General features: G+C 43.3%; 1 protein-coding gene across 1 annotated transcript in view; it reads left to right on the top strand.

Annotated features, from left to right (window-relative positions):
- Window positions 1–1679: 1679 nt before the first annotated feature.
- Window positions 1680–26658, top strand: part of LOC126427990 (basic salivary proline-rich protein 2-like) — a 71280-nt gene continuing 46301 nt past the window's right edge. The window contains exons 1-2 of the mRNA XM_050089875.1: window positions 1680–1705; window positions 3203–3740. Of these exons, the coding sequence (XP_049945832.1) occupies window positions 1680–1705; window positions 3203–3740 (564 nt within the window). The remainder of the gene's footprint in view (window positions 1706–3202; window positions 3741–26658) is intronic.

Below are 26658 nucleotides of genomic sequence, written 5' to 3'. Positions count from 1 at the left end.
AAATAGACTCCAATTAACTGTCAAAAAGCCTATAATAGCAGGATGCCTTCTGTACAGTAGATTGCGAAACTATATAAAGATAATAGAAATCTTTTCTGTTTTCAGAAATAAACCAAAATGTCTCTTTATTAAAACTTGTCCATTCAGGTGTTAAGAAATCTAGAAATAAAAAACTAATTTAAGTTTCATATAGAACTGCAAATTTGCAAAAATTTTCAGAACACATAGTGTGACTTTAATCCTCGGAAATTGTATACATATATCAATGTTTTTTAGAGGATATTTTTGTAGAAATAAGTAGTTTTACTGATATATGCATGTAGTTATGAATTTTTTGAAACTTCTAATTTTTTAACTTGATGTAAACTTGACCAATACCATTGTATAGAATGGTCCACAGACATAAATAAAGAGATAGATAAATAAATTTCTTTGTAATGGAACTTATCAAGGCCTTTCTGTCAGTTAAGCAGTATAATATCTAATATTTGAATAGCACTCCACATTAAAGTTCCTTTTTAATCTGACCAGACACTGTACTGTGAGTCAGTGTATTAAAAGGGAAACATAAGATTCCTTTGTTTCAGTGACACAATAAGTTGTTAATGGTTTTTTTTTTTTTTTTTTTTTTTTTTTTTTTTTTTTTTTTTTTTTTTTTTTACTAAGATCTTGTTGTGAAGCAAAACAGTCTCGCCGATATTGTGGAGAGATTATACAATTTTTGGTGTACTTATTGTTGTTGTAGCTGCAAAGTAATTACGGATTAATTACCTACTCAGTGATATAAGACTCAGCAAACTTTTTTTCGCATTATACAATTTTAAGTTAATGAAAATGTAGTCTTAGTATTCATTGATACAGAAGATAACAGTAAACATATGATACTAGGTTAGTTTCAATATTAAATATGGAAGTAATGTAATGCGAAACAGAAGATTACAGTTAAAATTTGCTGTTCTTGAAATCAGTTTTGCTTGTGAGGTTGTGTGTTTCTGAATTTACACATGCAAATTTGCAGTGCTATCATGTCTACAGTTAGTCAAGAACGATGGTGGGCAAGTTTCGGCTTGTTCCGTGCACGTATGTTATACATTCTCTGACACCCAGTGAGCGCTCATTTTCTGAGCACTCTGCTGTGATTATCATAGCCATTGTGAGCATTATAGCTTGCAATCCTCATCTGTGCCTCGACCTGCAGGAACTACCATCTTTCATGAATCAGACTGTAGGTTGTTAAAGATGTTCGGTGATTTATTATACAGTACATCTATCTGGTGTATAACAACAACTGTCTATGGCCTTGCTTGTAGTTGTGTAAGTGTCCACTTTCTTTTGGTTATTTGTATAATTTTATTAATTTGGTTGTTATATATATATTCAATTGGTCAAGACATGTATGCACTTGTGTGTTGTTAGACAACTAGCATTTTTTAAATTACTCTGTTTAATATTGTTTTTAAAGTAATAATGTAGTTGTCAGGGCAGTCAAAACTACTAATAGCAGAACAAACATACTGGTTGTAAATTTAATTATTAAATGCAAAGTAGTTACAGTAAATGTGAAACTAACTTATACTGGATGTGCGGTTATCTATAAAACTTTAATACATGATTAACTTTCCTCAAAATAATGTCCTCTGCCACCTACACATTTTTCACCAATGATTGTGCCTCTCAAGATGAGGGAAAAGTCTACGGGAGCCAAGTTAGGATTGTAGGAGTTGGGGCAGTGCTGCCAAATTGTGCCAGGTGGCAGAGACGTGGGTGGGAATTCGGCTGTGGTGTAATTGCTACTTTCATCTGTGGAGCACATCTATATAGCTGTAAGTGTCTGGTGTCATCTGCATGACTGGTGTTTGAAAGATCATGAACAAGATCATCATCTTGTCTCTTTTACTGCTTGATGTCCATGTACAGCAATGTCTTCATGGGGCTCCTTTAATGGCTTCAGTCACTGAAACAGATTTAACAAAGCATGTGTACCTGAAGGCTTGCTGAATCATTTGCTAAATGTCAGCATGACTTTTTGTCAAGAGTCATACAGAATCAAATGGCATACTACTGGAGTAATAACTCCACTACACATTGTGACATTTGCACTATAGCTAGACATGGGGAAATAGCTATTCTGACTCTTCAAAAGCTGAGAGTGGTCTGAGCAAGACAGTGTTTGAAAGACCAACTCCCAACTTATCCATACGCAATGGGATCAGTAAGAGTAATGGAAAAAATTAATTATATAACTTTTCATTCACACCTTGTATAACACCATCAGAATTGCCATGTGTATGTTATTCAATTGCTTTCTGTTACTTTTTTTCGTACACTGTATGATGAGTGAGCTTCCTGACATGAGCTTCCCAATATAACAATTTTTAATGTTACTTCTCTGCTAATTTATGATGCTCAGTCAGTATCTGCTTATTGTACTAAGTTAGTGCATTAGTTTGTAGAATCTTTGTTTTGTATGTAAGTTATGCAGTTGCTATGGGTTTATTTATTGAATGGCATTTTTATTTGTATTCACTCTTGCTCTTTGAGTTTATATATTGGACACAAAATGTTGTTTAGTATTTTCTCATATACTTCACATGATAGTTCATTAGATTTTCAACAAAGCAAATGTTTAAAATTAACATTTTATTCTTAGTACATAAATGTTGTGAGATTATTTGTTAATACACAGGATCTGTTTAGTTGTTATTAGCATCAAATCTTTATAAAGATTGGTAATGTACCAGTTTTCTCTGCTTACTTTTTAATCATAATCTTATTACTGAATTTCATCCATTTAGTTATAGGTTATGTTGTATTGGGTTCTTTTGCATCCAGAACACTTCGTGTGACAAACTTTTGACTATTTATGTGAAATGCAAGCATAAATAAGGATCAGTTATCATCGTCATATTTTGGCCCTTTGTGTCTGATGAAACCACAGATCCAGACGAGGTTACTTGCCTGTGTAAGAACACCTCTGTAGGCATTACCTAAATAAGTCACTGGTTGTAGAAAATGAATGGTGTACAGAGTCCATCCTTGTGTACATGGGTGTTCATACCCAGTTAATTCTGCTGTTGCCGCCCACAGACACTATCACACATTTTGAGGGCAGCAGAAGTGCCAAAGTGTTCCAAAATGCTGCCACGAAGCAGAGGAGCTGGCTTTGATTAGTGATCTTGCTGTATTTACTTAATATATTCAGGAATTACAACAGCACTGAGCCTCCAGATAAGCATGTGCCACAACCAGAGGGGTGCCTGAGCCGTAAATTTAGGAGCGACTGCACTACCACAGCTGAGGCAACTGTGATACAAACAGAGGGGCGGCCGCCGCGCCACCAGCCGAGGGGCGGCCGCCGCGCCACCAGCCGAGGGGCGGCCGCCGCGCCACCAGCCGAGGGGCGGCCGCCGCGCCACCAGCCGAGGGGCGGCCGCCGCGCCACCAGCCGAGGGGCGGCCGCCGCGCCACCAGCCGAGGGGCGGCCGCCGCGCCACCAGCCGAGGGGCGGCCGCCGCGCCACCAGCCGAGGGGCGGCCGCCGCGCCACCAGCCGAGGGGCGGCCGCCGCGCCACCAGCCGAGGGGCGGCCGCCGCGCCACCAGCCGAGGGGCGGCCGCCGCGCCACCAGCCGAGGGGCGGCCGCCGCGCCACCAGCCGAGGGGCGGCCGCCGCGCCACCAGCCGAGGGGCGGCCGCCGCGCCACCAGCCGAGATTCTTAGATCTGCTGCACTGTTCAAAATGGTAACTTTGGGATGGCTGTTGTGGATTACTGTTGCTCTGATATTGCAGAGTGGTAATATAGAACCCCGAGTCTGAAGATTACTAGCACCACACTAGCACACGTATTGGATACATAATTGGACTAATACTTAGCAATACTGTTGCAGTCGATTTTTGTGTATCATCTGTCTGCCCATGGAGCTGAGGAATGAATCATAGCTGAGATGAGTTGTTTTGTGAGCTTTAGACTTCTAGAGAACAGCTGATGAGTGATACAGTTTGATCAATCAGTACTCCAACGGCAGTTGTCACCTGTGTGGATCAATCATGCGAGTGTAATCAATTTATCTGTGGTTACTCCTGAGTAAAATGTGCTAGCCATCTGTTGTGCTACAGAAAGCATTTCTTTACACATTGGCAGTTTCACGCATGGATATCTAGTGGTATTCTGAAGCTGAACAGAATGTACACTAGTGCTCCTAGTGACCACCAGAAACCTTTGACAATAACCGAAGAAACTGGTCTCTCAGCAGCTACAGAGAAAAAAAGGGAGAACAGAGCAGTGGCATCATGTGATATTATAAAAACAGGGAAAATGTTTAAGTGATTTGTTTGTGTGAATTGTGATCAAGGCCATTACTGATGCACTGATGGAACTCTATGCAAAGGAACTCTGATTACTTGATTCTGATTGTCCTAATGGATTCCCATGCTAATAAAGTGTTGTTTCCTTTCCAAGTTACCTAATGTTATCGAGCAGGCACCACTTCAATTTTTTAACATATTTGCTGTCATGTTATACAGTTAAAGTTGTGTTGTCCATTGCATCCAGTGAAACTGAAAGAAAATATCTATGGTTATGTTTATGGTTGGCACGTAATGTTTGATGTGATCTGTTTCTACAGCAGTGTTTCTGCTGGTAAAGTTCCAGTTTACCTGGATCACCTTGGATTGTTCTGTTGGAATTAACTTTTGCAGTTCATTTGCTAGATTGTGAATGTATGTCAGAGATAAAATTGTTGTTGGAACAAAACAAGAAATTTAATGTTGATACACCATAATATTTAAATTTTTCCAAGATTTCATGAAGCTTCATGTTTTGCTCTGAGTTTCATAATACTGTCAAATTGCAAATATTTCTTGCGGTATTAGTTTTGGGCCATTTACTTGAAGTACACTCAAAATGTCCTTATTCAAGCTACTTATCTTCAGACGTGTTTTGTGTGTTCTAAATCTGGCAGCGCACCTTCTGTCATGACTTGTAATCACAAATTAGGTACTAGTCAACAGTTTAGGTTTACAAAGACAACAGGAAGACCTCTGTAAAAGTTCTAACAGTTAAAACTGTTTTTCAATAATTTATTTTAATACAAAAAATGGCATATTCTTTTCTGAAGGACATCATCTTTCCACCATTGACTGTAATGTTTTATTTTGCAATACACGGTTGCAATTGTGGCACTTAACCCATTGCTATGGGCTAAAAAGAGTGTCATTCGAAAAATTCAGTTTGATTGTGGATCCCGAGAGCTAGAAGTTATTCACTGTGTGTTCCTTTAAACATTTATATAAAACTACCACTGTACTTTCTTTATCTGTAGTAATAATGAGTTCTCAGTTGTTTGACCTGTTGTACAGCGTAACCTTTTTAGTCTTGCTCACAAATCTTGATGTGGTGAAATACCTCACTAAATATGGTTTCCACAGATAAGTAGTATGTGAGGTTAATCCCCCACCAATTTCACACAGTATTTGCACTCTCTTTAATGATTACACTGTCAATAAGATGTAAAACACTACCCTTGTCCTTCAGTGTGCTCTGGATCATCAGAGTGTTACAGAATACATAAACATGCAACTACAATGATTTATCTCTATATACTCTGTCATACTATAATCACATTGAACTATGTATGTGACTTGTATTTATTTTAGTAACTCTCTCCTTAATGTTAGTACTCCGTATTGGATAACTCAGTGGTTTTTACTACTAAAGAGTTGATGCCTGTTATGCCTTTATGTTGTTTTCCATGTTTTTCCTTTCCTTGCTTGATATACATTACTTTTTTATTAAATACTATTTTTACGTTTAAAATAACATATTTTCCTGTATGAAAACTGTAATGCATGCCTTTTTAACACACTGAATTTATTGAACATAATTGTAAGTAGTTCCCAGTTCATCACTTATTTTATTCATTAATATTTTTTGTATTCTGTTAAAATGTGTTGAGCTATGTACTTGAAGACCTAATAGAGAGCTAAATAAAATATTGTTAAACATTTAAAAATGTGCGTTTTTTTCTACCCAGCAAATACACTGAGGCGACAAGTCACGGGATAGCAGTAGGCACGTAAACAGATGGCAGTGGTATCATGTACAGAAGGTATAAAAGAGCAGTGCATTGACAGAACCATCATTTGTACTCAGGTGATTAATCTGAAAAAGTTCACAAAGTGATTATGGTGGCAGGATAGGAATTAACAGAATTTGGAAGTTGGAGCTAGATACATGGGACATTCCATTTAAAAAATCATTAGGGAATTCAATATTCTGAGATCCACATTGTCAAGAATACCAGATTTCTGGCATTACCTCTCACCATGGATAATGCAGTGGCCAATGTCTCAAGAGTAGCACAATTTGTGTAGAGTTGTCAGTGCTAACAGACAAGCAACACTACACGAAATAACCGGAGAAACAATGTGGAACGTATGACGAACTTATCTGTTAGGACTGTGTGATGAAATTTGGTGTTAATGGGCTATGGCAGCAGACAATCAACAGGAGTGCCTTCGCTAAAAGCACGACGTGCCTGCAGTACATCTCCTGGGCTAGTGACCATATCAGTTGGACTCTAGATTTAAAAACTATGGCCTGCTCAGTTGAATACCAGTTTCAGTTAGTTCGAGCTGATGGTAGGGTTTGAGTGTGGTGCAGATCACAGGAAGCCATGACCCAAGCTGTCAACAAGACACTAAGCAAGTTGGCGGTAGCTCATACTGGTGTCGGCTGCATTTACCTGAAATGGACTGTGTCCTCTGGTTTGATTGATCCTATCATTAACTGAAATGGTTAAGTGTGACTACTTGGAGATCATTTGCAGCCATTCAGGGACTAAAGTTCCCAAACAATGATGGAATTTCTCTGGACGAAAATGCACGATGACACGCTTACAGTTGTTGACCATTGGTTTAAAGAACAGTATAGAACATTTAAGCAAATGATTTGGCCACCCATCAAACATTTATGGGGCATAATCAAGAGTTCAGTTCGTGCAAAAAAATCCTTCATCAGCAACATTTCTACAGTTATGGAGGTAGCAAGGCTCAGTTTTCCTCAGACGACTTCCACTGACTTGTTTAGTCCGTGCCACATCAAGCTGCTGCATTACACAGGGCAAAAGGAGGTCTCACGTGATATTAAGAGGTATCCCATGACTTTTGTCACGCCAGTGTATAGTTCAGCTAGATGCAGTAAACCCCCTCCCTTTTCCCTCCAGTGGGCCTTCATCACCAAACCAAGGAAACGTTCATCAGCACTGAGGTACTCATTTAAACTGTGAAAACTGTTGGAAGTAGGCTGTTCGAATCTGTATTTCTATTCTGCACTCAGAGGGAATAATGATTTTAACTGGTGTGCAAATAATTAAATTATTGCGGGAAATCAACAAGTTGTCATAAAGATGATTAGTGTAATGCTGGAAGCACATAGGCTAAATACTCATGACCTTGAGCAGTGGAAGTAATTGGATATTTCTACAGTTCTGGATATTTTAAATTAAATGAATCAATTTGGCAATGTTCTGAGGTTCATATTCTGAGAGTGCACTGAGTTCAACTCTTGTGGCTACATTGTCTGTGGTTAGTTGTTAGTTGCCAGCAGATAAAGTGAAGAAATATTTAATATTATTTTTTTTTTAAGGATCTAATGCTTAGGCCTGGAATAAAAGGATGACAGTGGAAAATATCTGCACACTATGTTGCAGAATATTATTTACCATGCAACACTACCCGCCTAATTACTACTTCAGAAAGTGCAAAGGTGCAGTAGAGCTCTGATCACAGTGACTCAATTTTCATATATGAGGAAAACAGACCACTGGCAAGGGGGGGGGGGGGGTAGAGAGAGAGAGAGAGAGAGAGAGAGAGAGAGAGAGAGAGAATGAGTGTGTGTGTGTCTGTGTGTGTGTTATTTCACTTTTGATTTTACACTCAGTATGAAAGATCTAAATATGGAAACAGAGGTAAGTTATACTTTGTGTGTTGCACACAAATCGAAATGTATTCCTGCTACAAATTCATGACTCAACTGAGCTGTAAAAAATTACTGCAGACGTGTAGAGACAGACAGTCAACAGGAAACGAGAAGTGCATGGTGCCACCTAGGAACAGGTAAATGTGTTTTCCTTTTTTACAATTGTTGGTCGTGAGGAGGGAAGATATGACTGATATAATTATCACTTGCACCCCCCACCCCCACCCTCATTACCTGGCAGTATTCACCGTTCTGTAAACAATTTGTGTTGTTCTGTATTAAATACTTATAGGTTAAGACACAGCACCTGTCCCATTCAAAAGAAAAGAGGGATTTCCAAGGGGGGTTAACCTCTGTGAAGTAGAAATTCTTTTGCAAGTTCAATTGTAATTACAAAGGCAGTTAAGAAGGCTGTAAGATGAGATAAGTATGTGCTTCCATATCACATCATATCACATTACCATGTAATAATGGATAAATACATGAGAACTCATTAATGTTTTGCTGGGCTCGATCAGGTCAAGACTTGATAATGCACCATTCTCTTAGCCTCAAATATAACTATTTTGATTGGGAGCAACTGTGATTGAAGCATCTATTTTTAAATGATTCTTGGTAATGTAGTTTCCACTATTAATCAGTTGCCTGTTACAGAAGTTTTGATACAGAATGATCTCCTATCAAGGAGTCACATGGGGAGAACTGTTCAAGAAGACTTTGCAGTGAATACTAGCATTTGATCTGTCAGTTGATAACAGATGAACAACAGTCACTTGGCCTATAGTGTATTATACTGAAAATAACTAGCAGACTATCTTGATTTCTTTGTGTATCTCATACCGTGCTTCCGCTGCTGTCATACCATCCATGTATTCCATAAACACACATGGAGGTAATGAAGTTTTGATTACATTCAGAACTAAATCTCTTACTTTAAATTACCATCAATAACATGCAAGTAACAAAAAAAGTGTGACTGAGTTGAAAGAGTTCCTTCTGTGTATGACAATTAGTATTAAAATCAAATACCGATAGATTTACTGGAACAGAGGAAATCCTCACATTCATGTGGGCAAACATGTTAATTTACAGGGTGTTAATGTATGATGCAGTCTGTCATCACATGGTTTGATTGGCCTATTCTTCCTTGAAGGTGAAGGTGAGGCGGTGTTCCTACGCTGCAAACATCGGTTTTATCTGCCATCTGAGAGGTATTTGGAAATGAAAAATTTTGCCTACAATAAGATGGCACTCCGCCTCACTACTAAAGAGATGTCAGTGCCTGCTTGGATGAAAATCTACCTGGATGATGGATAGGTGTAAGAGGAGATGCTGAGTACCCACCACAGTCCTCAGACCTTACACCTTACACCTGTTGACTTCTACCTATGGGGGACCTTGAAAATGAAGTTTGTCAACAGAAGCTAGCTACACTGACAAGCTATGAGAAACCATTGAGGCATCCTGTGTGGCTTTCACACCGATAACCCTGACAGCTCCATAATTTGGTCAACAGTTCAGCACTATTGACATTGTCTGGCTGCTAATTGGGCTTACTTTGAATAGAACACACACAATAATCTACCCCCCCCCCCCCCCTCCCAATGCAAGAATTGTAAGGGTACGCCAGTTTGTTACATTAACATTAAATATCAAAGAGAGTCTACATTTTTCTGGATCCCTGTGCTTGGTGTGATTAATGATGACTGGTGTCATGATAATGTCACAACCGAGTATTTGACCAGTCATGTATAACCCTTGTGGATAAATTTGTGTAATTGTCAGTAAAGTGTTGCGTTGTATACAAAGGACATTCAGTACATAATGCAACACTTTTTTTCTCAGTCAGTTTTGGTTGAATAAATTCGGAATTTGTTGTAGGACATCGTGGAATATTCTCGCTGCAGCCCTTATACATTCATGATGGCCCCTTAGGTGGCGTGCTATACATGGTCTTCACAATGGCGTCTGTAATGGAGGTTCATTCCAAGCAAAGAGCTGCCACTGAGTTCCATGTGATGGAAAAGCAGAGCAGTGCCAATTTTCGTAGGGGCTTGCAGAATGTCTGTCGAGGTCTGGCAGTGAACAAAAGCCTGGCGAGACATTGGGTGAGGTGTCTGTTATTATGGTTACAAGACCTTAAAAACCTGTCTGATCTCCCTCGTTCCAACCGGCCACACACAGCTGTGACTCCTGCAATGTTGGAACATGCGAGCACTGTTATTCGAGGTGATCAATGGATCACAATCAAATACCTCGCTGCTCGACTGCACGTGTCTGATTGGTAGTGCTGACATACTCGTCCACCGGTTGGGGTAGTCAGTGGTGTGGTGGGTTCCTCTCCGCTTATCAGGAGATAATAGAGAGCAATGATGGACCATGTATGCAGAATGACCTGTACGTTACAAAACTGACCACGAGAATTTTTGTCGAACATCGTCACAGACAATGAAACATGGACTCATCACTTCTTACTGGAAAGAAAACGGCAATCTGCGGAGTGGTGTGATACCACATCTCCTCCGAAGAAAATGTTCAAAGTTGCATCCCCGGCCAGTAGAATCGTGGCAAAGGTCTTCTGGGACGCTGAAGGATTTATTCTATTTGATGTCGTACCTCAGCTGTATATTGAGCAAGCAGTAAAGGAAACGAAAGAAAAATTCGGAGTAGGTATCAAAATCCATGGAGAAGAAATAAACACTTTGAGGTTCGCCGATGACATTGTAATTCTGTCAGAGACAGCAAAGGACTTGGAAGAGCAGTTGAACGGAATGGACAGTGTGTTGAGAGGAGTATATAAGATGAACATCAACAAAAGCAAAACGAGGATAATGGAATGTAGTCTAATTAAATCTGGCGATGCTGAGGGAATTAGGTTAGAAAATGAGACACTTAAAATAGTAAAGGAGTTTTGCTATTTGGGGGCGGGGGGGGGGGGGGGCAAACTAACTGATGATTTATAAAATGTAGACTGGCAATGGCAAAGGAAAGCGTTTCTGAAGAAGAGGAATTTGTCAACGTCGAGTATAGATTTAAGTGTCAGGAAGTCGTTTCTGAAAGTATTTGTATGGAGTGTAGCCACGTATGGAAGTGAAACACGGACAATAAATAGTTTGGACAAGAAGAGAATAGAAGCTTTTGAAACGTGGTGCTACAGAAGAATGCTGAAGATAAGGTGGGCAGATCACATAACTAATGAGGAGGTACTGAATTGGGGAGAAGAGGAGTTTGTGGCACAACTTGACTAGAAGAAGGGATCGGTTGGTAGGACATGTTCTGAGGCTTCAAGGGGTCACAAATTTGGTATTGGAGGGCAGTGTGGACGGTAAAAATCGCAGAGGGAGACCAAGAGATGAATACTCTAAGCAGATTCAGAAGGATGTAGGTTGCAGTAGGTACTGGGAGATGAAGAAGCTTGTACAGGATAGAGTAGCATGGAGAGCTGCATCAAACCAGTCTGAGGACTGAAGACCACAACAACAACAACAACCTCATGGTGCAATAACCTGAAGTGTAGGGCAACTGTGCTACGCCCGGGAAACTGAAGTCAGAGTTTCAGCGTGTTTGTTGCCACAAAAATGCAAACAAACTTCTCCTTCTTCATGACAATGCAAGGCCTCACACAAGGCTGCACACCCGAGACGAGCTCACAAAGCTCCATTGGACTGTTCTTCCTCATTCAGTGTACAGCGTGGACCTCACACCATCTGACTTCCATCTGTTTGACCCAATGAAGAATGGGCCCTACGGAAAACAGTATGTGGGTGGTGAGGTTATTGATGCAGTGTTGACTCTGACATCGACCAGTAGAGTGGTACCACACAGCCACACACGACCTCTCAGTAAGGTGATGGAAGGCCACCACATTGAATTGAGATTATATTGAAAAATAGTATTTTGTGGAATAATATGCTGTGCTGGAATCCTGACTAAAACCAACCTGCTTTCAGAAAAACACATTATTGCATTACTGACTGAATGCTCCTCGTGTGTAGTTTAGTGGAAGAATACAATATTAAATAAAGAAGATGTAACCATGCATACAAAGACACACATTCAGCTTGTCTCACAAACCTGTGTTTGTTCGTTCTGAAGAAAGCAGACCTGTATCTGGAAATGTGTAGCATTACTTTTGCAAACGTTTAACGATTTGACGTAGCTGTCTGGGGTGGACTTTAAGTTCTCATACACTAAAACCATCAACGTGTCTGCTCTGCAAACCCTCTTAAGGTTTGTTGTGGTAAGTATATAAAATTCAGTTTACACCCCACCCCCACCCACAATCTGAAAAAACGAGATAACCGAGGGTCCTGTGATCACAGTTAATGCTCAATCACACTTACGTTGTCTTTGTGCTGCACCGCCGTTAAATTCCAGTCAGCAAAATGCGTTCATGTAACTGGGAATTAGACTGTGTTTATTTCTGTGTGTTACATAGAGACTATTTTACCGTGTTTATGTAACACTACACAGAGTGTAATGATCGCATGGCATTGTTGGCTGGGAGGCCCCATGCAGGGAAGTTGTGCCGCCGTATTGCAAGTCCTTTATAGTTGACGCCACTTCGGCGACTTGCGAGTCAGTGCTGATGAAATGATGATGAAGAACACATAACACCCAGTCTTCACGAGGCAGAGAAAATCCCTGACCCCGCCGGGAATGGAACCCGGGAGCCCGTGCGCGGGAAGCGAGAATGCTACCGCAAGACCACCAGCTGCGGACCATTACTCAGAAAGAAAATTTCTTGTTACGAAAAGAAGCTTAAGAGAAACTTTACATGTAAGGAGCGCCGTCTCTTTAGGAGAATAAGGCGTAGCTATTTTTGACACCGCTCTAAAGGCGAGGAATGAACAAAAATGGTTCGTGCTGAAATGTAGTGTCTACAGACACACACACACACACACACACACACACACACACACACACACACACACACACACACATGCGACGGACGGTAATCTTGATCGCTACAACATAGACCGAACTGTCACCAATAACTGTTAAATACGCCAGTTGCATATGCCCTTAATGCCATCAAAAGTCTGCTCAAGGGCGAAATAGCGTTATTTTGATAAGCAGGAAATTTCAACCTCTCCTTGATTTGACCTAATAACCACCAAACTTTTTATTTTAATCGCTCATCAAATCTCCTGATCCTGCAATCTTCGAAAGGATTTCCCCTTTTCAAAAGTATAGCAATATTGTTGCGGCGACAGTTTGGATGGTCAAGATTACAGGTTATAATTCATATCAAACTTTATTGGCAGACGTTCACCATGTTACATGGCCTCAATATAATCAACCTATATCTCGATCACCTTCTCCACAAAGTTCGAAGGCGCCATACACAATCAGTGCATCCGTCTCTGTCGATGTCTAGCAAAGGACGGATCTATGGCACAGATGTTGTCTTCTCTTGTGTTGTAGCGTGTTCTACAATGTTTACTTCATTTTGGCCAAAAGATCATAATTGCATGGACTCGTATCGGTTGAATATGGTGGATGTTTCAGCCCCTCCCGCCCCCACTTACACAGGAGCTCCTGCACGAGTTTCACCGTGTGGCATCGTACAGCGTCGTGAAGGGTGATGGGTTGCTGTGGCAGAAGGAAACATCGTTGTGTGCTGTGACCATGTGTCACTTCAGTCTTCATCCGCGCACGCTGTTTGTGCTTCCTAAACGTGGTGTTAGGGCGCTTGAACTGCCCACTCTCAGAAAATACCCACAGCAGCTGACTCAGTGGTCCCTGTAAGTACACACAGCAGCTGACTCAAAAGGCCCCTGTAAACGATCAAACGTGTTTGTCAGAATCGCTCTTATGTGGCCACGGATTTGCCAAGCAAACCCGTACACATTCAAACGTTTGTCAGTTTAAACTCACTTTGAAGCAGACACTATTCGCATGTACTTTGAGAGTAGTGAGTGCAATGTTGGCAGAAGAGCCAACACAGTGTTACAATAGGCCGAAATGCACACGTTTTAGCTCACGCAGGCTGGCATGAGGAAGGAAGGACTATACTGACGTGAGGTCTGCAACATGACAAGGAATTACAATTCAGAAAGTGGGCGTAGCTAGTTTGATACTTAATTTTAATCCATTAATGATGAACGTCGCCCTTGACGGTACATGATTCACAATATTATCCGTTCAGAAGACATATAGTAACTGAATATGGCGCCTTGCTAGGTCGCAGCAAATGACGTAGCTGAAGGCTATGCTAAACTGTCGTCTCTGCAAATGAGAGCATATGTAGCCAGTGAACCATCGCTAGCAAAGTCGGCTGTACTACATGGGGCGAGTGCTAGGGAGTCTCTGTAGACCTGCCGTGTGGCGGCGCTCGGTCTGCAACCACTGATAGCGGCGACACGCGGGTCCGACGTATACTAATGGACCGCGGCCGATTTAAAGGCTACCACCTAGCAAGCGTGGTGTCTGGCTGTGACACCACTGTGAGTATGGCCACAAATGCAGACAAAGCAGTCCTGACATTAACTTTGGAACTGAGTTTAAAGAAGAAGAATGGAAATGAAGTCCCATGCTACTTGATAGAGCGTAGGGGAACGATGCAGGAGTCCCGCACCACCGTACTAGGCAAGGTGCTAGTGGAGGTGGTTTGCCATTGCCTTCCTCCGACCGTGATGATGATGATGATGATGATGATGATGATGAAGACGACACAGAACACCCAGTCATCTCGGGGCAGGTGAAAATCCCTGACCCCGCCGAGAATCGAACCCGGGACCCCGTACTTGGGAAGCGAGAACGCTACTGTGAGACCACGAGCGGCAGACAAGAAGAATACTCTGGTCCAGGTAAGGGCTTAAAATGAGAGATTTACCCATGAAAATATGCTAAAGGAAATATTTCTATCAGAACCGTATGATTAAGTCAACGTTCTTCGAATGGGCAATGAAACTTTTTAAATTGGAAATTTGTGGTAAGGTCTTCTGGCACCAAACTGCTGAGGTCATCGGTCCCTAAGCTTACACAGTAGTTAATCTAACTTAAACTTACGATAAGGACGACACACACAGACACACACTTATGTCCGAGGGAGGACTCGAACCTCCGACGGGGAAGCCGAACTGACTGTGACAAGACGCCTTAAACTGCTCGGCCTCCGGCCGGTGTGGCCGAGCGGTTCTAGGCGCTACAGTCTGGAAACGCGCGACCGCTACGGTCGCAGGTTGAATCCTGCCTCGGGCATAGATGTGTGTGATGTCCTTAGGTTAGTTAGGTTTAAGTAGTTCTAAGTTCTAGGGGACTGATGACTTCAGAAGTTAAGTCCCATAGTGCTCAGAACCATTTGAACCATTTGAACTGCTCGGCTACGCCGCGCGACAACTTTAAAAGAGCAAACCTGCCCGTTGAGTTCGCTATTGTCTAGCCGCGGATGTCTAAAACATGCCCGTACTATGAAAGCTTGTCAATTTAATCTTACTTTTTAAGCAGACACTATTCATGTATGCTGTATTTTGGCACTAGTAGGAATTGCTACAAATGCAGATAAAGCATTTCCAACATAGCCTCTTGCACTGTGTTTAATGAAGAAAAAAAGCAAGACGCTGATCCAGGGAATGGTTTAAAATGAGAAATACGCAACTGAAAAGCTGTTAATGGAAATGTTTCACTCAGGAGCTGATGATTACATCAACTTTCTGCAGATAGGCAGTGAAACGTTTAGTAACTTGGTTACATTACTTCATCCTCACACTGAAATGAAATAGAAGACACAAGCATGCGAAAATTTATTTTCTTCTGACTAGTCCTCTAATGACAGGTCACTAAACTACTGCAATGCGAGAACATATTGCCCACATCGTCCGTTGAAGAACCGGAGAACTTCGTTTCTTTTATTTCATTCCAGTCCCCTTCTGTGTCACTGTGTCCATAAAATATTGATTTTGTTCATAACTTCTTCATGCGTAATGTATGGCTGGGAAAGGTGTGTTACCTCTACCAGTTCGATTATTGACTGTGCTATTTTGCTTTTATACTTGATCAAAGTATTCATAGCAGTGTTCAAAAGTTCAAATGTATGTGATTGTTAAGGGACCAAACTGCTGAGGTCATCGGTCCCAGCCGGCCGGGGTGGCCGAGCGGTTCTAGGCGCTTCAGTCCGGAACCGCGTGACTGCTACGGTCGCAGGTTCGAATCCTGCCTCAGGCATGGATGTGTGTGATGTGCTTAGGTTAGTTAGGTTTAAGTAGTTCTAAGTTCTAGGGGACTGATGACCTAAGATGTTAAGTCCCATAGTGCTCAGAGCCATTTGAACCAATCATCACACACACACACACACACGCACACGCACACGCACGCACACACACACACACACACACACACACACACACACACACACACACACCCATGCCCGAGGGAGGACTCGAACCTCCGGTGGGAGGGGCCGCGCAATCCGTGACGTAGCGCCTCAAACTGCTCGGTCACTCCACGCGGCTCATATTAGTGGAAACTCACGATACAGTGAGATAAATCGTAATAAAACAATTTTTCAATAAACATATGTGGCGAAACGTCAACACAAACAACGTCCGCGATCTAGCCAATGTTTCTGTCAATCAAAATTTCTCTCAAACACGTCTAAGACGATCTACGCTTGACGAACATGTCAAACTCCACTGTACACGCTCAAATATTTGACAGCATAGTTAAGGTTGACAAAATGTTTGAGCGTTTACAGGGGCCTTCGCCACTTACTGCCTTACTACATATTACCGCAGTGTTCCCACTACTTTCTATCCAACCGATGTATAACACTTCTTCATCTTCTGTTCTATCCAAAACATCAAAACGTGCCGCCATCTTCATACAGTACGGGTATGAACAAATAAGCTTCCTCCGACTCGGTCAACTCCACGACCGTTTCCATGTCGTGTCACCAAATCCTGTATGCTGCTGTTTGCAAATGGGGCTCTCCAGAAACAGATGCAAATGCAAAAAAGAATCGAGCCCCGTCCGTTTGTACATGTGCTGTGATTGCAGAGATTCGAACACGAATGATCGAAAGTCGACACGTTAATTGTCGCAACAGGTGAACGTTTCGCGTAGGTTTTGTCGACATGTTTTCTACACCATACAGGGATGAAGCCCTACAAAATGAAGTGTCGAAGAACTAAAGGAGGAAGTTAAGCCGGCCGGTATGGCCGTGCGGTTCTAGGCGCGTGACCGCTGCGGTCGCAGGTTCGAATCCTGCCTCGGGCATGGATGTGTGTGATGTGCTTAGGTTAGTTAGGTTTAAGTATTTTTAAGTTCTAGGGGACTGATGACCACAGATGTTAAGTCCCATAGTGCTCAGAGCCATTTGAACCATTTTTTGTAGAAAGTTAAGGCAAAACGTGTTAATTACTGTAAATATCTGTGTAAAACAATTGAGTAGAGTGTTGGATCAGCTGCGATGAATCCAGGTTGCATCTGGTAGCACATGTGAACTCGCAGGACATCAGATGTTGGTGAACAAACAGTCGCTACAGGAGGATAAGGAACCTCTTCACGGTGAAAAAAATCTGAGTGGGATGTGTGCTGTCAGCAAGTCGGATTGTGGGTCGTGTATTCTTTGAAACAACAGTAAACACTGCTGAGTATATGCAAATCTTTTAGGAATTTAATACTCGATGATTATAATTAAAGTTAAACTTTCAAACCACCGTAGAAACAACCACTGATCAGAGGGTGCGTTTCTGGATGAGGTATCGAATATATTGCTTCCCCCTGCTTACACCTCCCGAGGAGATCACGAATGTAAAATTAGAGAGATTAGAGCGCGCACGGAGGCTTTCCGGCAGTCGTTCTTCCCGCGAACCATACGTGACTGGAAGATGAAAGGGAGGTAATGACAGTGGCACGTAAAGTGCCCTCCGCCACACACCGTTGGGTGGCTTGCGAAGTATAGATGTAGATGTAGATCAGAATGACGTGAAATTGCAACGGAATATCATCAGAGAAAGGGGAAAACGCATGGCAGAAGAAAAATAGTTACAAAATGCGTCAATGGACGGTGCTATAAACATCATAATGTAATTGAGGTCGACTGAAAATGACAAATGAATCATACAACAATGCCTAAGGTGTACGTTTGACGTTAAACAAACTGTACTACTCAGTCTGCATTAGTTACGTAAGCACATCCATCACGGCAAGGTCATATAACATCGGATGGGAAAAATCGGTTTTTAATTGTCCTGAGACCAAAATCTGCATAAATGGCATCAATCAAAATCAAATCGGATTATTAATTTCCGTGTGATAGGCGCAAAACATGTTCAATATGTTGTCTACCGTTTTCTGCAACAAGTCGAAATCGAGAAACAGCACGTTCCACAACTGATCGAAATGTTTTCGGGGTCACATTCAGAATATGTTGCGCAAAGTGTGCCTTCAGTGCAGCTAAGTTTGCAATCGGAACACTGAACACAAGGTCTTTCACATAGCCCCACAGCCAGAAGTCGCACGGATTAAGATCAGGCTGTAAGGAAAAGCGGCTGATAATTCTAGCATTTCCGAAATGACTATTCAGCAGCTGCTTAACTGGATTTGCAATTTGCAGAGGTGCGCCATCTAGTGTAAAAAAGATCCCATCCACATATCCACGCTGTTGGAATGACGTGGTTGCACAAAAGACACTCATAGCGCTTACCAGTGATGGTACAGGTAACAGGACCGGAAGCACCTGCCTCTTCGAAAAAATATGGCCCTATGATAAATGATGCCGTAATCCCATACCTCACAGTGACCTTTTCAGGATGAAGTGGTACTGGTTGATTTGCGTGTCAATTTTCTGTTGCCCATGTTGGACAATTCTGTGTATTGACATATCCTTGTCAGATGGAAGTGGGCTACATCTGCCCGAAAAATCTTTCACGGCCAGTCATTGTATGCGAACAAGAGATTATAAAGCAAAGGTCTCTCTTGCTGGCAGGTCAGCAGGAAGCAACTCGTGCGCATGGGTAATTTTGAATGGCTAGCAAAGGATGTTTTGTAGGATTTTACAAACTGTGCTCACGGGTGTGTCCAATGTTCCGTACGCTACACGTTTGCACACCACCACTCGTCTCCTCCTGCATTGCTGTGGCCACTGCTTCCACTGACGTCGAATCAATTCGTTTCCTCCCTCTACCGGGTTGCACACCAAAGAAACCCGCATTTTCGAATTTCCGAATTATTTTCTCCAGACCCACTGTAACGTCGGACCAACGTCTATTTTCAAACCATTCAGTGTCTGGAACTTCTGCAGAGCGACGTGTGCACAGTCATCGTTCTTGTAATATACACTACTGGCCATTAAAAATGCTACACCACGAAGACGACGTGCTACAGACGCGGAATTTAACCGACAGGAAGAAGATGCTGTGATATGCAAATCATTAGCTTTTCAGAGCATTCACACAAGGTTGGCGCCGGTGGCGACACCTACAACGTGCTGACATGAGGAAAGTTTCCAACCGATTTCTCATACACAAACAGCAGTTGACCGGCGTTGCCTGGTGAAACGTTGTTGTGGTGCCTCGTGTAAGGAGGAGAAATGCGTACCATCACGTTTCCGACTTTGATAAAGGTCGGATTGTAGCCTATCGCGATTGCGGTTTATCGTATCGCGACATTGCTGCTCGCGTCGGTCGAGATCCAATGACTGTTAGCAGAATATGGAATCGGTGGGTTCAGGAGGGTAATACGGAACGCCGTGCTGGATCCCAACGGCCTCGTATCACTAGCAGTCGAGATGACAGGCACCTTATCCTCATGGCTCGAACGGATCGTGCAACCACGTCTCGATCCCTGAGTCAAGAGTTGGGGACGTTTGCAAGACAACAACCAAATGCACGAACAGTTCGACGACGTTTGCAGCAGCATGGACTATCAGCTCGGAGGCCGTGGCTGCGGTTACCCTTGACGCTGCATCACAGACAGGAGCGCCTGCGATGGTGTACTGAACGACGAACCTGGGTGCACGAATGGCAAAACGTCATTTTTTCGGATGGATCTAGGTTCTGTTGACAGCATCACCATGGTCGCTTCCGTGTTTGGCGACATCGCGGTGAACTCACAATGGAAGCGTGTATTCGTCATCGACATACTGGCGTATCACCTGATCTGATGGCACGGGGTGCCATTGGTTATACGTCTCGGTCACCTCTTGTTCGCATTGACGACACTTTGAATAGTGGTACGTTACATTTCAGATGTGCTACGACCCATGGCTCTACCCTTCACTTGATCCCTGCGAAACCCTACATTTCAGTAGGATAATACACGACCACATGTTGCAGGTCCTGTACAGGCCTTTCTGGATACAGAAAATGTTCGACTGCTGCCCTGTCCAACACATTCTCCAGATCTCCCACCAATTGAAAACGTATGGTCAATGGTGGCCGAGCAACACCATCCAAGCTCTGTTTGTTTGACTCAATGCCCAGGCGTATTAAGGCCGTTATTACCGCCAGAGGTGGTTATTCCGGGTACTGATTTCTCAGCATCTACGCACCCAAATTGCGTAAAAATGTAATCACATGTCAGTTCTAGTATAACATATTTGTCCAGTGAATACCCGTTTATCATCTGCATTTCTTCTTGGTGTAGCAGTTTTAATGGCCAGTATTGTAGCTTTACTAGCAGAGCGCGATCCTGCATTGAGATTGTCATGGCGAACGTCGCAGACGCGAAAGGAGGAAAAGGCGTGTACCCGGCGTGATTATACCAACCTCAATGGGTCGTCCGCATGACAGGTGTTTTCATTTACGTATTCTGACACATATAGCGCCATCTATTGATCAATTTTCACACTTTTTTTTCTTATGCCATGCGTTTTCCCCCTTCTCCGATAACATTCCGTTGGAATTTGATGTCATTCAGACCAGTGGTGTTATTTCTACAGCGTTTTGAAAGTTTAATTATAATGACCCTGTACACAGTTGACCCCACATGAACCTACGTAAACTATCTTTCAACAGGTTCAGCCACCTGTTACATTTCACGCGAGTCGATCTCACGCATTCATCAAAGATTCGTAGAGAAAAGGACAATTAGCAAAGGATTGTGGTCGCTGCAATCACTGGACCTATTCGTGGGGCAACCTAAAGGAAAAAGTGTACACAAATGAATCAGAGACTTGAAGGACAATATTCACATTGAAATCTTGAGAAGTGATGCGGTAGAGCTGATTAAAGTGTACGTTAACATTTTAGGGACTGCGCTAAGGTGCATTGAAGCACAAGGTCAGCACCTACAAATTCCGCCGGCCGGTGTGGCCGTGCGGTTCTAGGCACTTCAGTCTGGAACCACGTGACTGCTACGGTCACAGGTTCGAATCCTGCCTCGGGCATGGATGTGTGTGATGTCCTTAGGTTAGTTAGGTTTAAGTAGTTCTACGTTCTAGGGGACTGCTGACCTCAGAAGTTAAGTCCTATAGTGCTCAGAGCCATTTGAACCATTTTTGAACCTACTAATTCCGTAAATGTAGACTATTGCATTAGCTTATTTGTTAGTTCTTTATTGTCTAATTATTACACGTATATCTATTTTTTGTTGTATCTGCTCGTGGCGGGCAACAATGCGTGCGTAATTGGCGAGCAGTGTCCACTCGATGTCGGTTTTTCGTGGGCTACCCTGTATTTGTTTGATGTAAATTCCATGCTTTCGTATGCATAATGTAACATTTATCTTACTATGTTCGATGGTTCAGTACATATGAGAATAACTGTTCTTATTCACTGTGTAGTTATTTAACAAGAATGGATTTGTGAATGTTAATTTTCGAAGCTACGTTGTTGTGCGATTCTAATACCGATTGGTTATAATTAAAGTGCAGCTACACACAGATGTCCAGTGTGTGCTGTGATTATCGCACGGCAGCGAAACTTCATAGATATTTTAATGCAGTAATGTGGCAGAAAGTGAGCAACATGCGGAAAGATCTAAATGAAGCTTGTGTGGAATGCGAATAAATATAATATAGGATGCGAATAAACACAGCAAAAACAAAGAGTATGGTCATCAGTACAAGACGCAGACTGTCCAATATTAAAATACGACAATCTACCATTAGCCAAGTAAGTGCATTTAAATATCTTGGAAGCACAATAACTGAAGACTTGAGATGTCACCAGGTGGTGAAAACTCGAATTGCCATAGCGAAGGAGGCATTCAACAGAAAGTGGAGACTCTTACGTGGCAAATTAGATAAAGGACTAAGGAAAAGGGTTGGCAAATGTTTTGTCTGGAGTGTGGCACTATATGGGGCAGAAACATGGACGCTGAGACGAGAGGATGGAAAAAGGTTAGAAGCAATTGACATGTGGATGTGGAGGAGAATGGAGAGAATAAGCTCGACGGAAAGAGTGAGTAATGAAAGAGTATTGGAAAGGGTTAGTGAGAGAAGATGTCTGCTGAAGGTTGTAAGAGAAAGGAAAAAGAACTGGTTGGGACATTCATTGAGAAGGGAGTGCTTGCTAGCAGATGCTTTGGAAGGAATGGTTTGTGGGAGAAGACTGGGAGGAAGAGGGAGATACAAGATGATAGACGACATAAAGGGAAGAGGAAATTATGCAGTGCTGAAGAGGATGGCAGAAGACCGGACAGCCTGGAGAACTACCGTGTGAAAACCTGTCTTTTGGCAGAACACTGATGATGAAGAATGCAGAACCGTTGGAAAAAATTTGTTTCAGTTTTACCACCAGGTGTAAAACTGTAGCTGAGAATGCAAGAAGGCCGTATAGAAATGTTACCATTATACGGGGTGTATCAAAAAGAGTCATCTGATTAAAAGAAAATCATAACTACTATGTTATTTGAGATATGTGCTTGAACATTGTACTGTTGGAAAGAGCAAACACTCGAGTTTTACATGGTTCCCGCTAGATAGCAGCAGTTTGCACCCCACTTCAGTTCTAGTAAAAATGGTATCAGGACTACAGAAAGCGTCTTGTGTTTTACGTTTTGCGCAGTGCGGGTCAAAAAATGGTTCAAATGGCTCTGAGCACTATGCGACTTAACTTCTCAGGTCATCAGTCGCCTAGAACTTAGAACTAATTAAACCTAACTAACCTAAGGACATCACACACATCCATGCCCGGGGCAGGATTCGAACCTTCGACCTTAGCGGTCGCCCGGCTCCAGACTGCAGCGCCCAGAACCGCACAACCACTCCGGCCGGCAGTGCGGGTCAGTAATAACTGAAGAGCTGACATGGAAAAGGGTGTAAGAGCCAAATCGGTCATTATTCCAATTTTGCATTGAAAATGTCCTATGTGCGATCGCCAGCGGCCTGGAGAGAGATCTATGTCCAGAGCGACTGCTTGTAGTTCCCACCGACGCTGCTAGATGGCATACGATGTAGCTCCACAGTAGAGAGCCTGTATTCCCTATACAGGCTCTCTACTCCACAGTTGTTGGTGTGGAAAAGGATGTATGTGCCATTCAGTATTCAGTGAGAGTCAGTGCTACACTCAGTGAAGTCTGAGTGTTGATTTATATTCACTACTCATTTAAGTGTGTTTTGGTGCTTACTGAAGAATTATACAAAGCTAAGACGACAAGGAACATCCCAAAAGTGAAGGAGGTGTATCAACCTCCAGACAAGGTAGGTTTCAATCAGTTCTTTGTTAAATATAACAACGTAATCAACACATTATTTGCATTAAACTCCTTCAATATTGTGATTCTTGAGTTTCTCCCGGCGTATTTGATAGTCAAAATATCCACGAGTGTGCTGCCGGTCTATAGTGTCCAACGGGCACAATATTTCGGCGATCATACATGTCGCCATCATCAGGTGAACTGACGGACTGAGCTCCTGTGAACGTGCCGGCACGGAGATCCGTACGCTATGGCTGCTCAGAGGGAACTGGGTTCGGTCGCGGCGCCGGCCGATTTAAATACCCTCCGCCCGCGGCGCGCTCCCTCCGCCGTCCGCGCCCCGCGCCACGGTCGCGCGGTGGAACAGATTGCGACGGCGTCTGAGATGACGTCGGTGTGATGGCTCTGTCCGCCGTGGTCGTCACAACTATACGTTTGCTCCATTTACTCTTGGTTAACCCGATCGCTGGTTCCCAAGCCTTGCTAAGATTATAGCCACAGTCATGGTTTATGAGGTCGTCATTGGTGCGAACTTCGATGGCCTCTCTAACAACGCTGTCCCAGTATCTCGACGTCTGTACCAGAATCCTCGTGCGCTCATATTCCATGGCGTGATTTTCCGACAAACAATGTTCAGCGACCGCCGACTTGCTCGGATACATCAGTCGAGTGTGCCTCTGGTGTTCACGGCATCGATCCTCGACGGTACGCATCGTCTGACCAATATACGACTTGCCACATTGACACGGAATCTGGTACACGCCGGCCATCTTCAAACCGAGGTCATCTTTGGCGCTCCCCACCAGTGCACGAGTTTTATTTGGAGGACAAAACACAGCTCCGACCCGGTGTTTCTTCAGAATGCGGGCGGTTTTCCCCGAGAGTGCGCCTGTGTATGGAATAAATGCAGTGCCTACCTCCTCCCTCGTGACTTCATCCATCTCAACAGGTTGTGCTGCAGTGGTTGGGCGGAGAGCACGTTGAATCTGCCACTCTGAGTACCCATTTTTTCGAAATACAGTTCTCAGATGTTCCAATTCCTGGGGTAGACTCTCTGCGTCAGAGATAGTGCGCCCCCTATGTACTAGAGTTTTAAGTACCCCATTCCTCTGTGAAGGGTGGTGGCAGCTGTCTGCGTGCAAATACAGATCAGTGTGCGTAGTCTTCCGATACACCCCATGACCTAGGGTGCCGTCAGCCCTTCTCTTGACCAAGACGTCAAGGAAAGGTAATTTACCCTCCGTTTCAGTCTCCATAGTGAATTTGATGCTGGGGTGTATGGAGTTTAGATGTGTAAGGAAGTCAACGAGTTTATCCAAACCATGTGGCCAGATGACGAACGTGTCGTCCACGCAACGGAAAAAGCAAGTAGGTTTCCATACGGATGACGACAGGGCTTCCTCCTCGAAGTTCTCCATGTACAAATTCGCTACCACCGGGGAGAGTGGGCTACCCATGGCGACTCCCTCCGTTTGTTCGTAGTATTCTCCATTAAGAAGAAAATACGTGGAAGTCAAGAGATGCCTAAAAAGTTCAGTGGTCTTCTCGTCAAACTTCTGACTAATCAATTCTAGTGACTCTCGCAGGGGTACCCTCGTAAACAAGGAAACGACGTCAAAACTCACCATGATATCTGACTCATTCAACCTGAAGCTGTCAAGGCGTTTAACAAAATCCACGGAATTACGGATGTGATGAGGGCATTTACCCACATAAGGACTTAATATTCCCGTCAGGTATTTGGCCAACAAATATGTAGGTGCCCTGATGTTGCTGACAATGGGGCGTAATGGTACCCCCTCTTTGTGAACCTTCGGGAGTCCATATAGTCTAGGCGGTACCGGACCTTGGGGTAACAATTTCTTAGCGTCACCCTCCGGTAAATCTGCGTCCTTGAGAAGCGCCCTCGTCTTGTTCTCCACCTTCTTTGTAGGGTCAACGCTGATCTTCCGGTAGGAATCGTCATTTAGCAGGCTGTGCATCTTATCAGTGCAGTCCTTATGGGAGACAACAACTGTAGCATTGCCTTTGTCAGCCGGTAAGACAACAATTTCAGAGCGCTCCCTCAGATCACGAATGGCCGCCCTCTCTTTACTGCTGATATTTGACTTCATCGGCTTGGATTTCGTCAACGCACGACAAGTTTCACGACGTATTTCCTCGGCTGATTCTGGCGGAAGTCGAGCTGCAACCTGTTCAACAGCACTAACAATTTCTGCAACCGGAGTGAACTTGGGGGTGGGAGCGAAGTTGAGACCTTTCTGCAGAACCGAGACCGCATCATCACTCAACACCATGCCACTCAAATTGATGACAGTCTAGCACGGAACCTGCAGAGGTGGTTTGTCAAGGAGACGTGAGAACTTAGCTGTTTGACGTCCCGTAGCCTTCTTACGGGCGGAATCAGCGGACACCCAGATGACACCATCAATCCAATCCCAGCAACAAGAAGTGAACTTACTAGCCAGTTGCAAATGTAGTTTGAGTAATTCCTGTGAGATAAACTGAAGGCTCCGGCGGGTGAATTGCACTCTCTCACGTACCAATGCGAGGCTGGCTCGTTTCTTGATTCTCTTAGCTGCTGCAGAATCGATGTGATACCGGCTGACAAAGGCAATGCTACAGTTGTTGTCTCCCATAAGGACTGCACTGATAAGATGCACAGTCTGCTAAATGACGATTCCTACCGGAAGATCAGCGTTGACCCTACAAAGAAGGTGGAGAACAAGACGAGGGCGCTTCTCAAGGACGCAGATTTACCGGAGGGTGACGCTAAGAAATTGTTACCCCAAGGTCCGGTACCGCCTAGACTATATGGACTCCCGAAGGTTCACAAAGAGGGGGTACCATTACGCCCCATTGTCAGCCACATCAGGGCACCTACATATTTGTTGGCCAAATACCTGACGGGAATATTAAGTCCTTATGTGGGTAAATGCCCTCATCACATCCGTAATTCCGTGGATTTTGTTAAACGCCTTGACAGCTTCAGGTTGAATGAGTCAGATATCATGGTGAGTTTTGACGTCGTTTCCTTGTTTACGAGGGTACCCCTGCGAGAGTCACTAGAATTGATTAGTCAGAAGTTTGACGAGA

This window comes from Schistocerca serialis, chromosome 12 (genome assembly GCF_023864345.2).
Source record: "Schistocerca serialis cubense isolate TAMUIC-IGC-003099 chromosome 12, iqSchSeri2.2, whole genome shotgun sequence".
In the NCBI taxonomy this organism is placed as follows: Eukaryota; Metazoa; Arthropoda; class Insecta; order Orthoptera; family Acrididae; genus Schistocerca; species Schistocerca serialis.
This window is presented reverse-complemented; position numbering and strand designations above follow the sequence as displayed.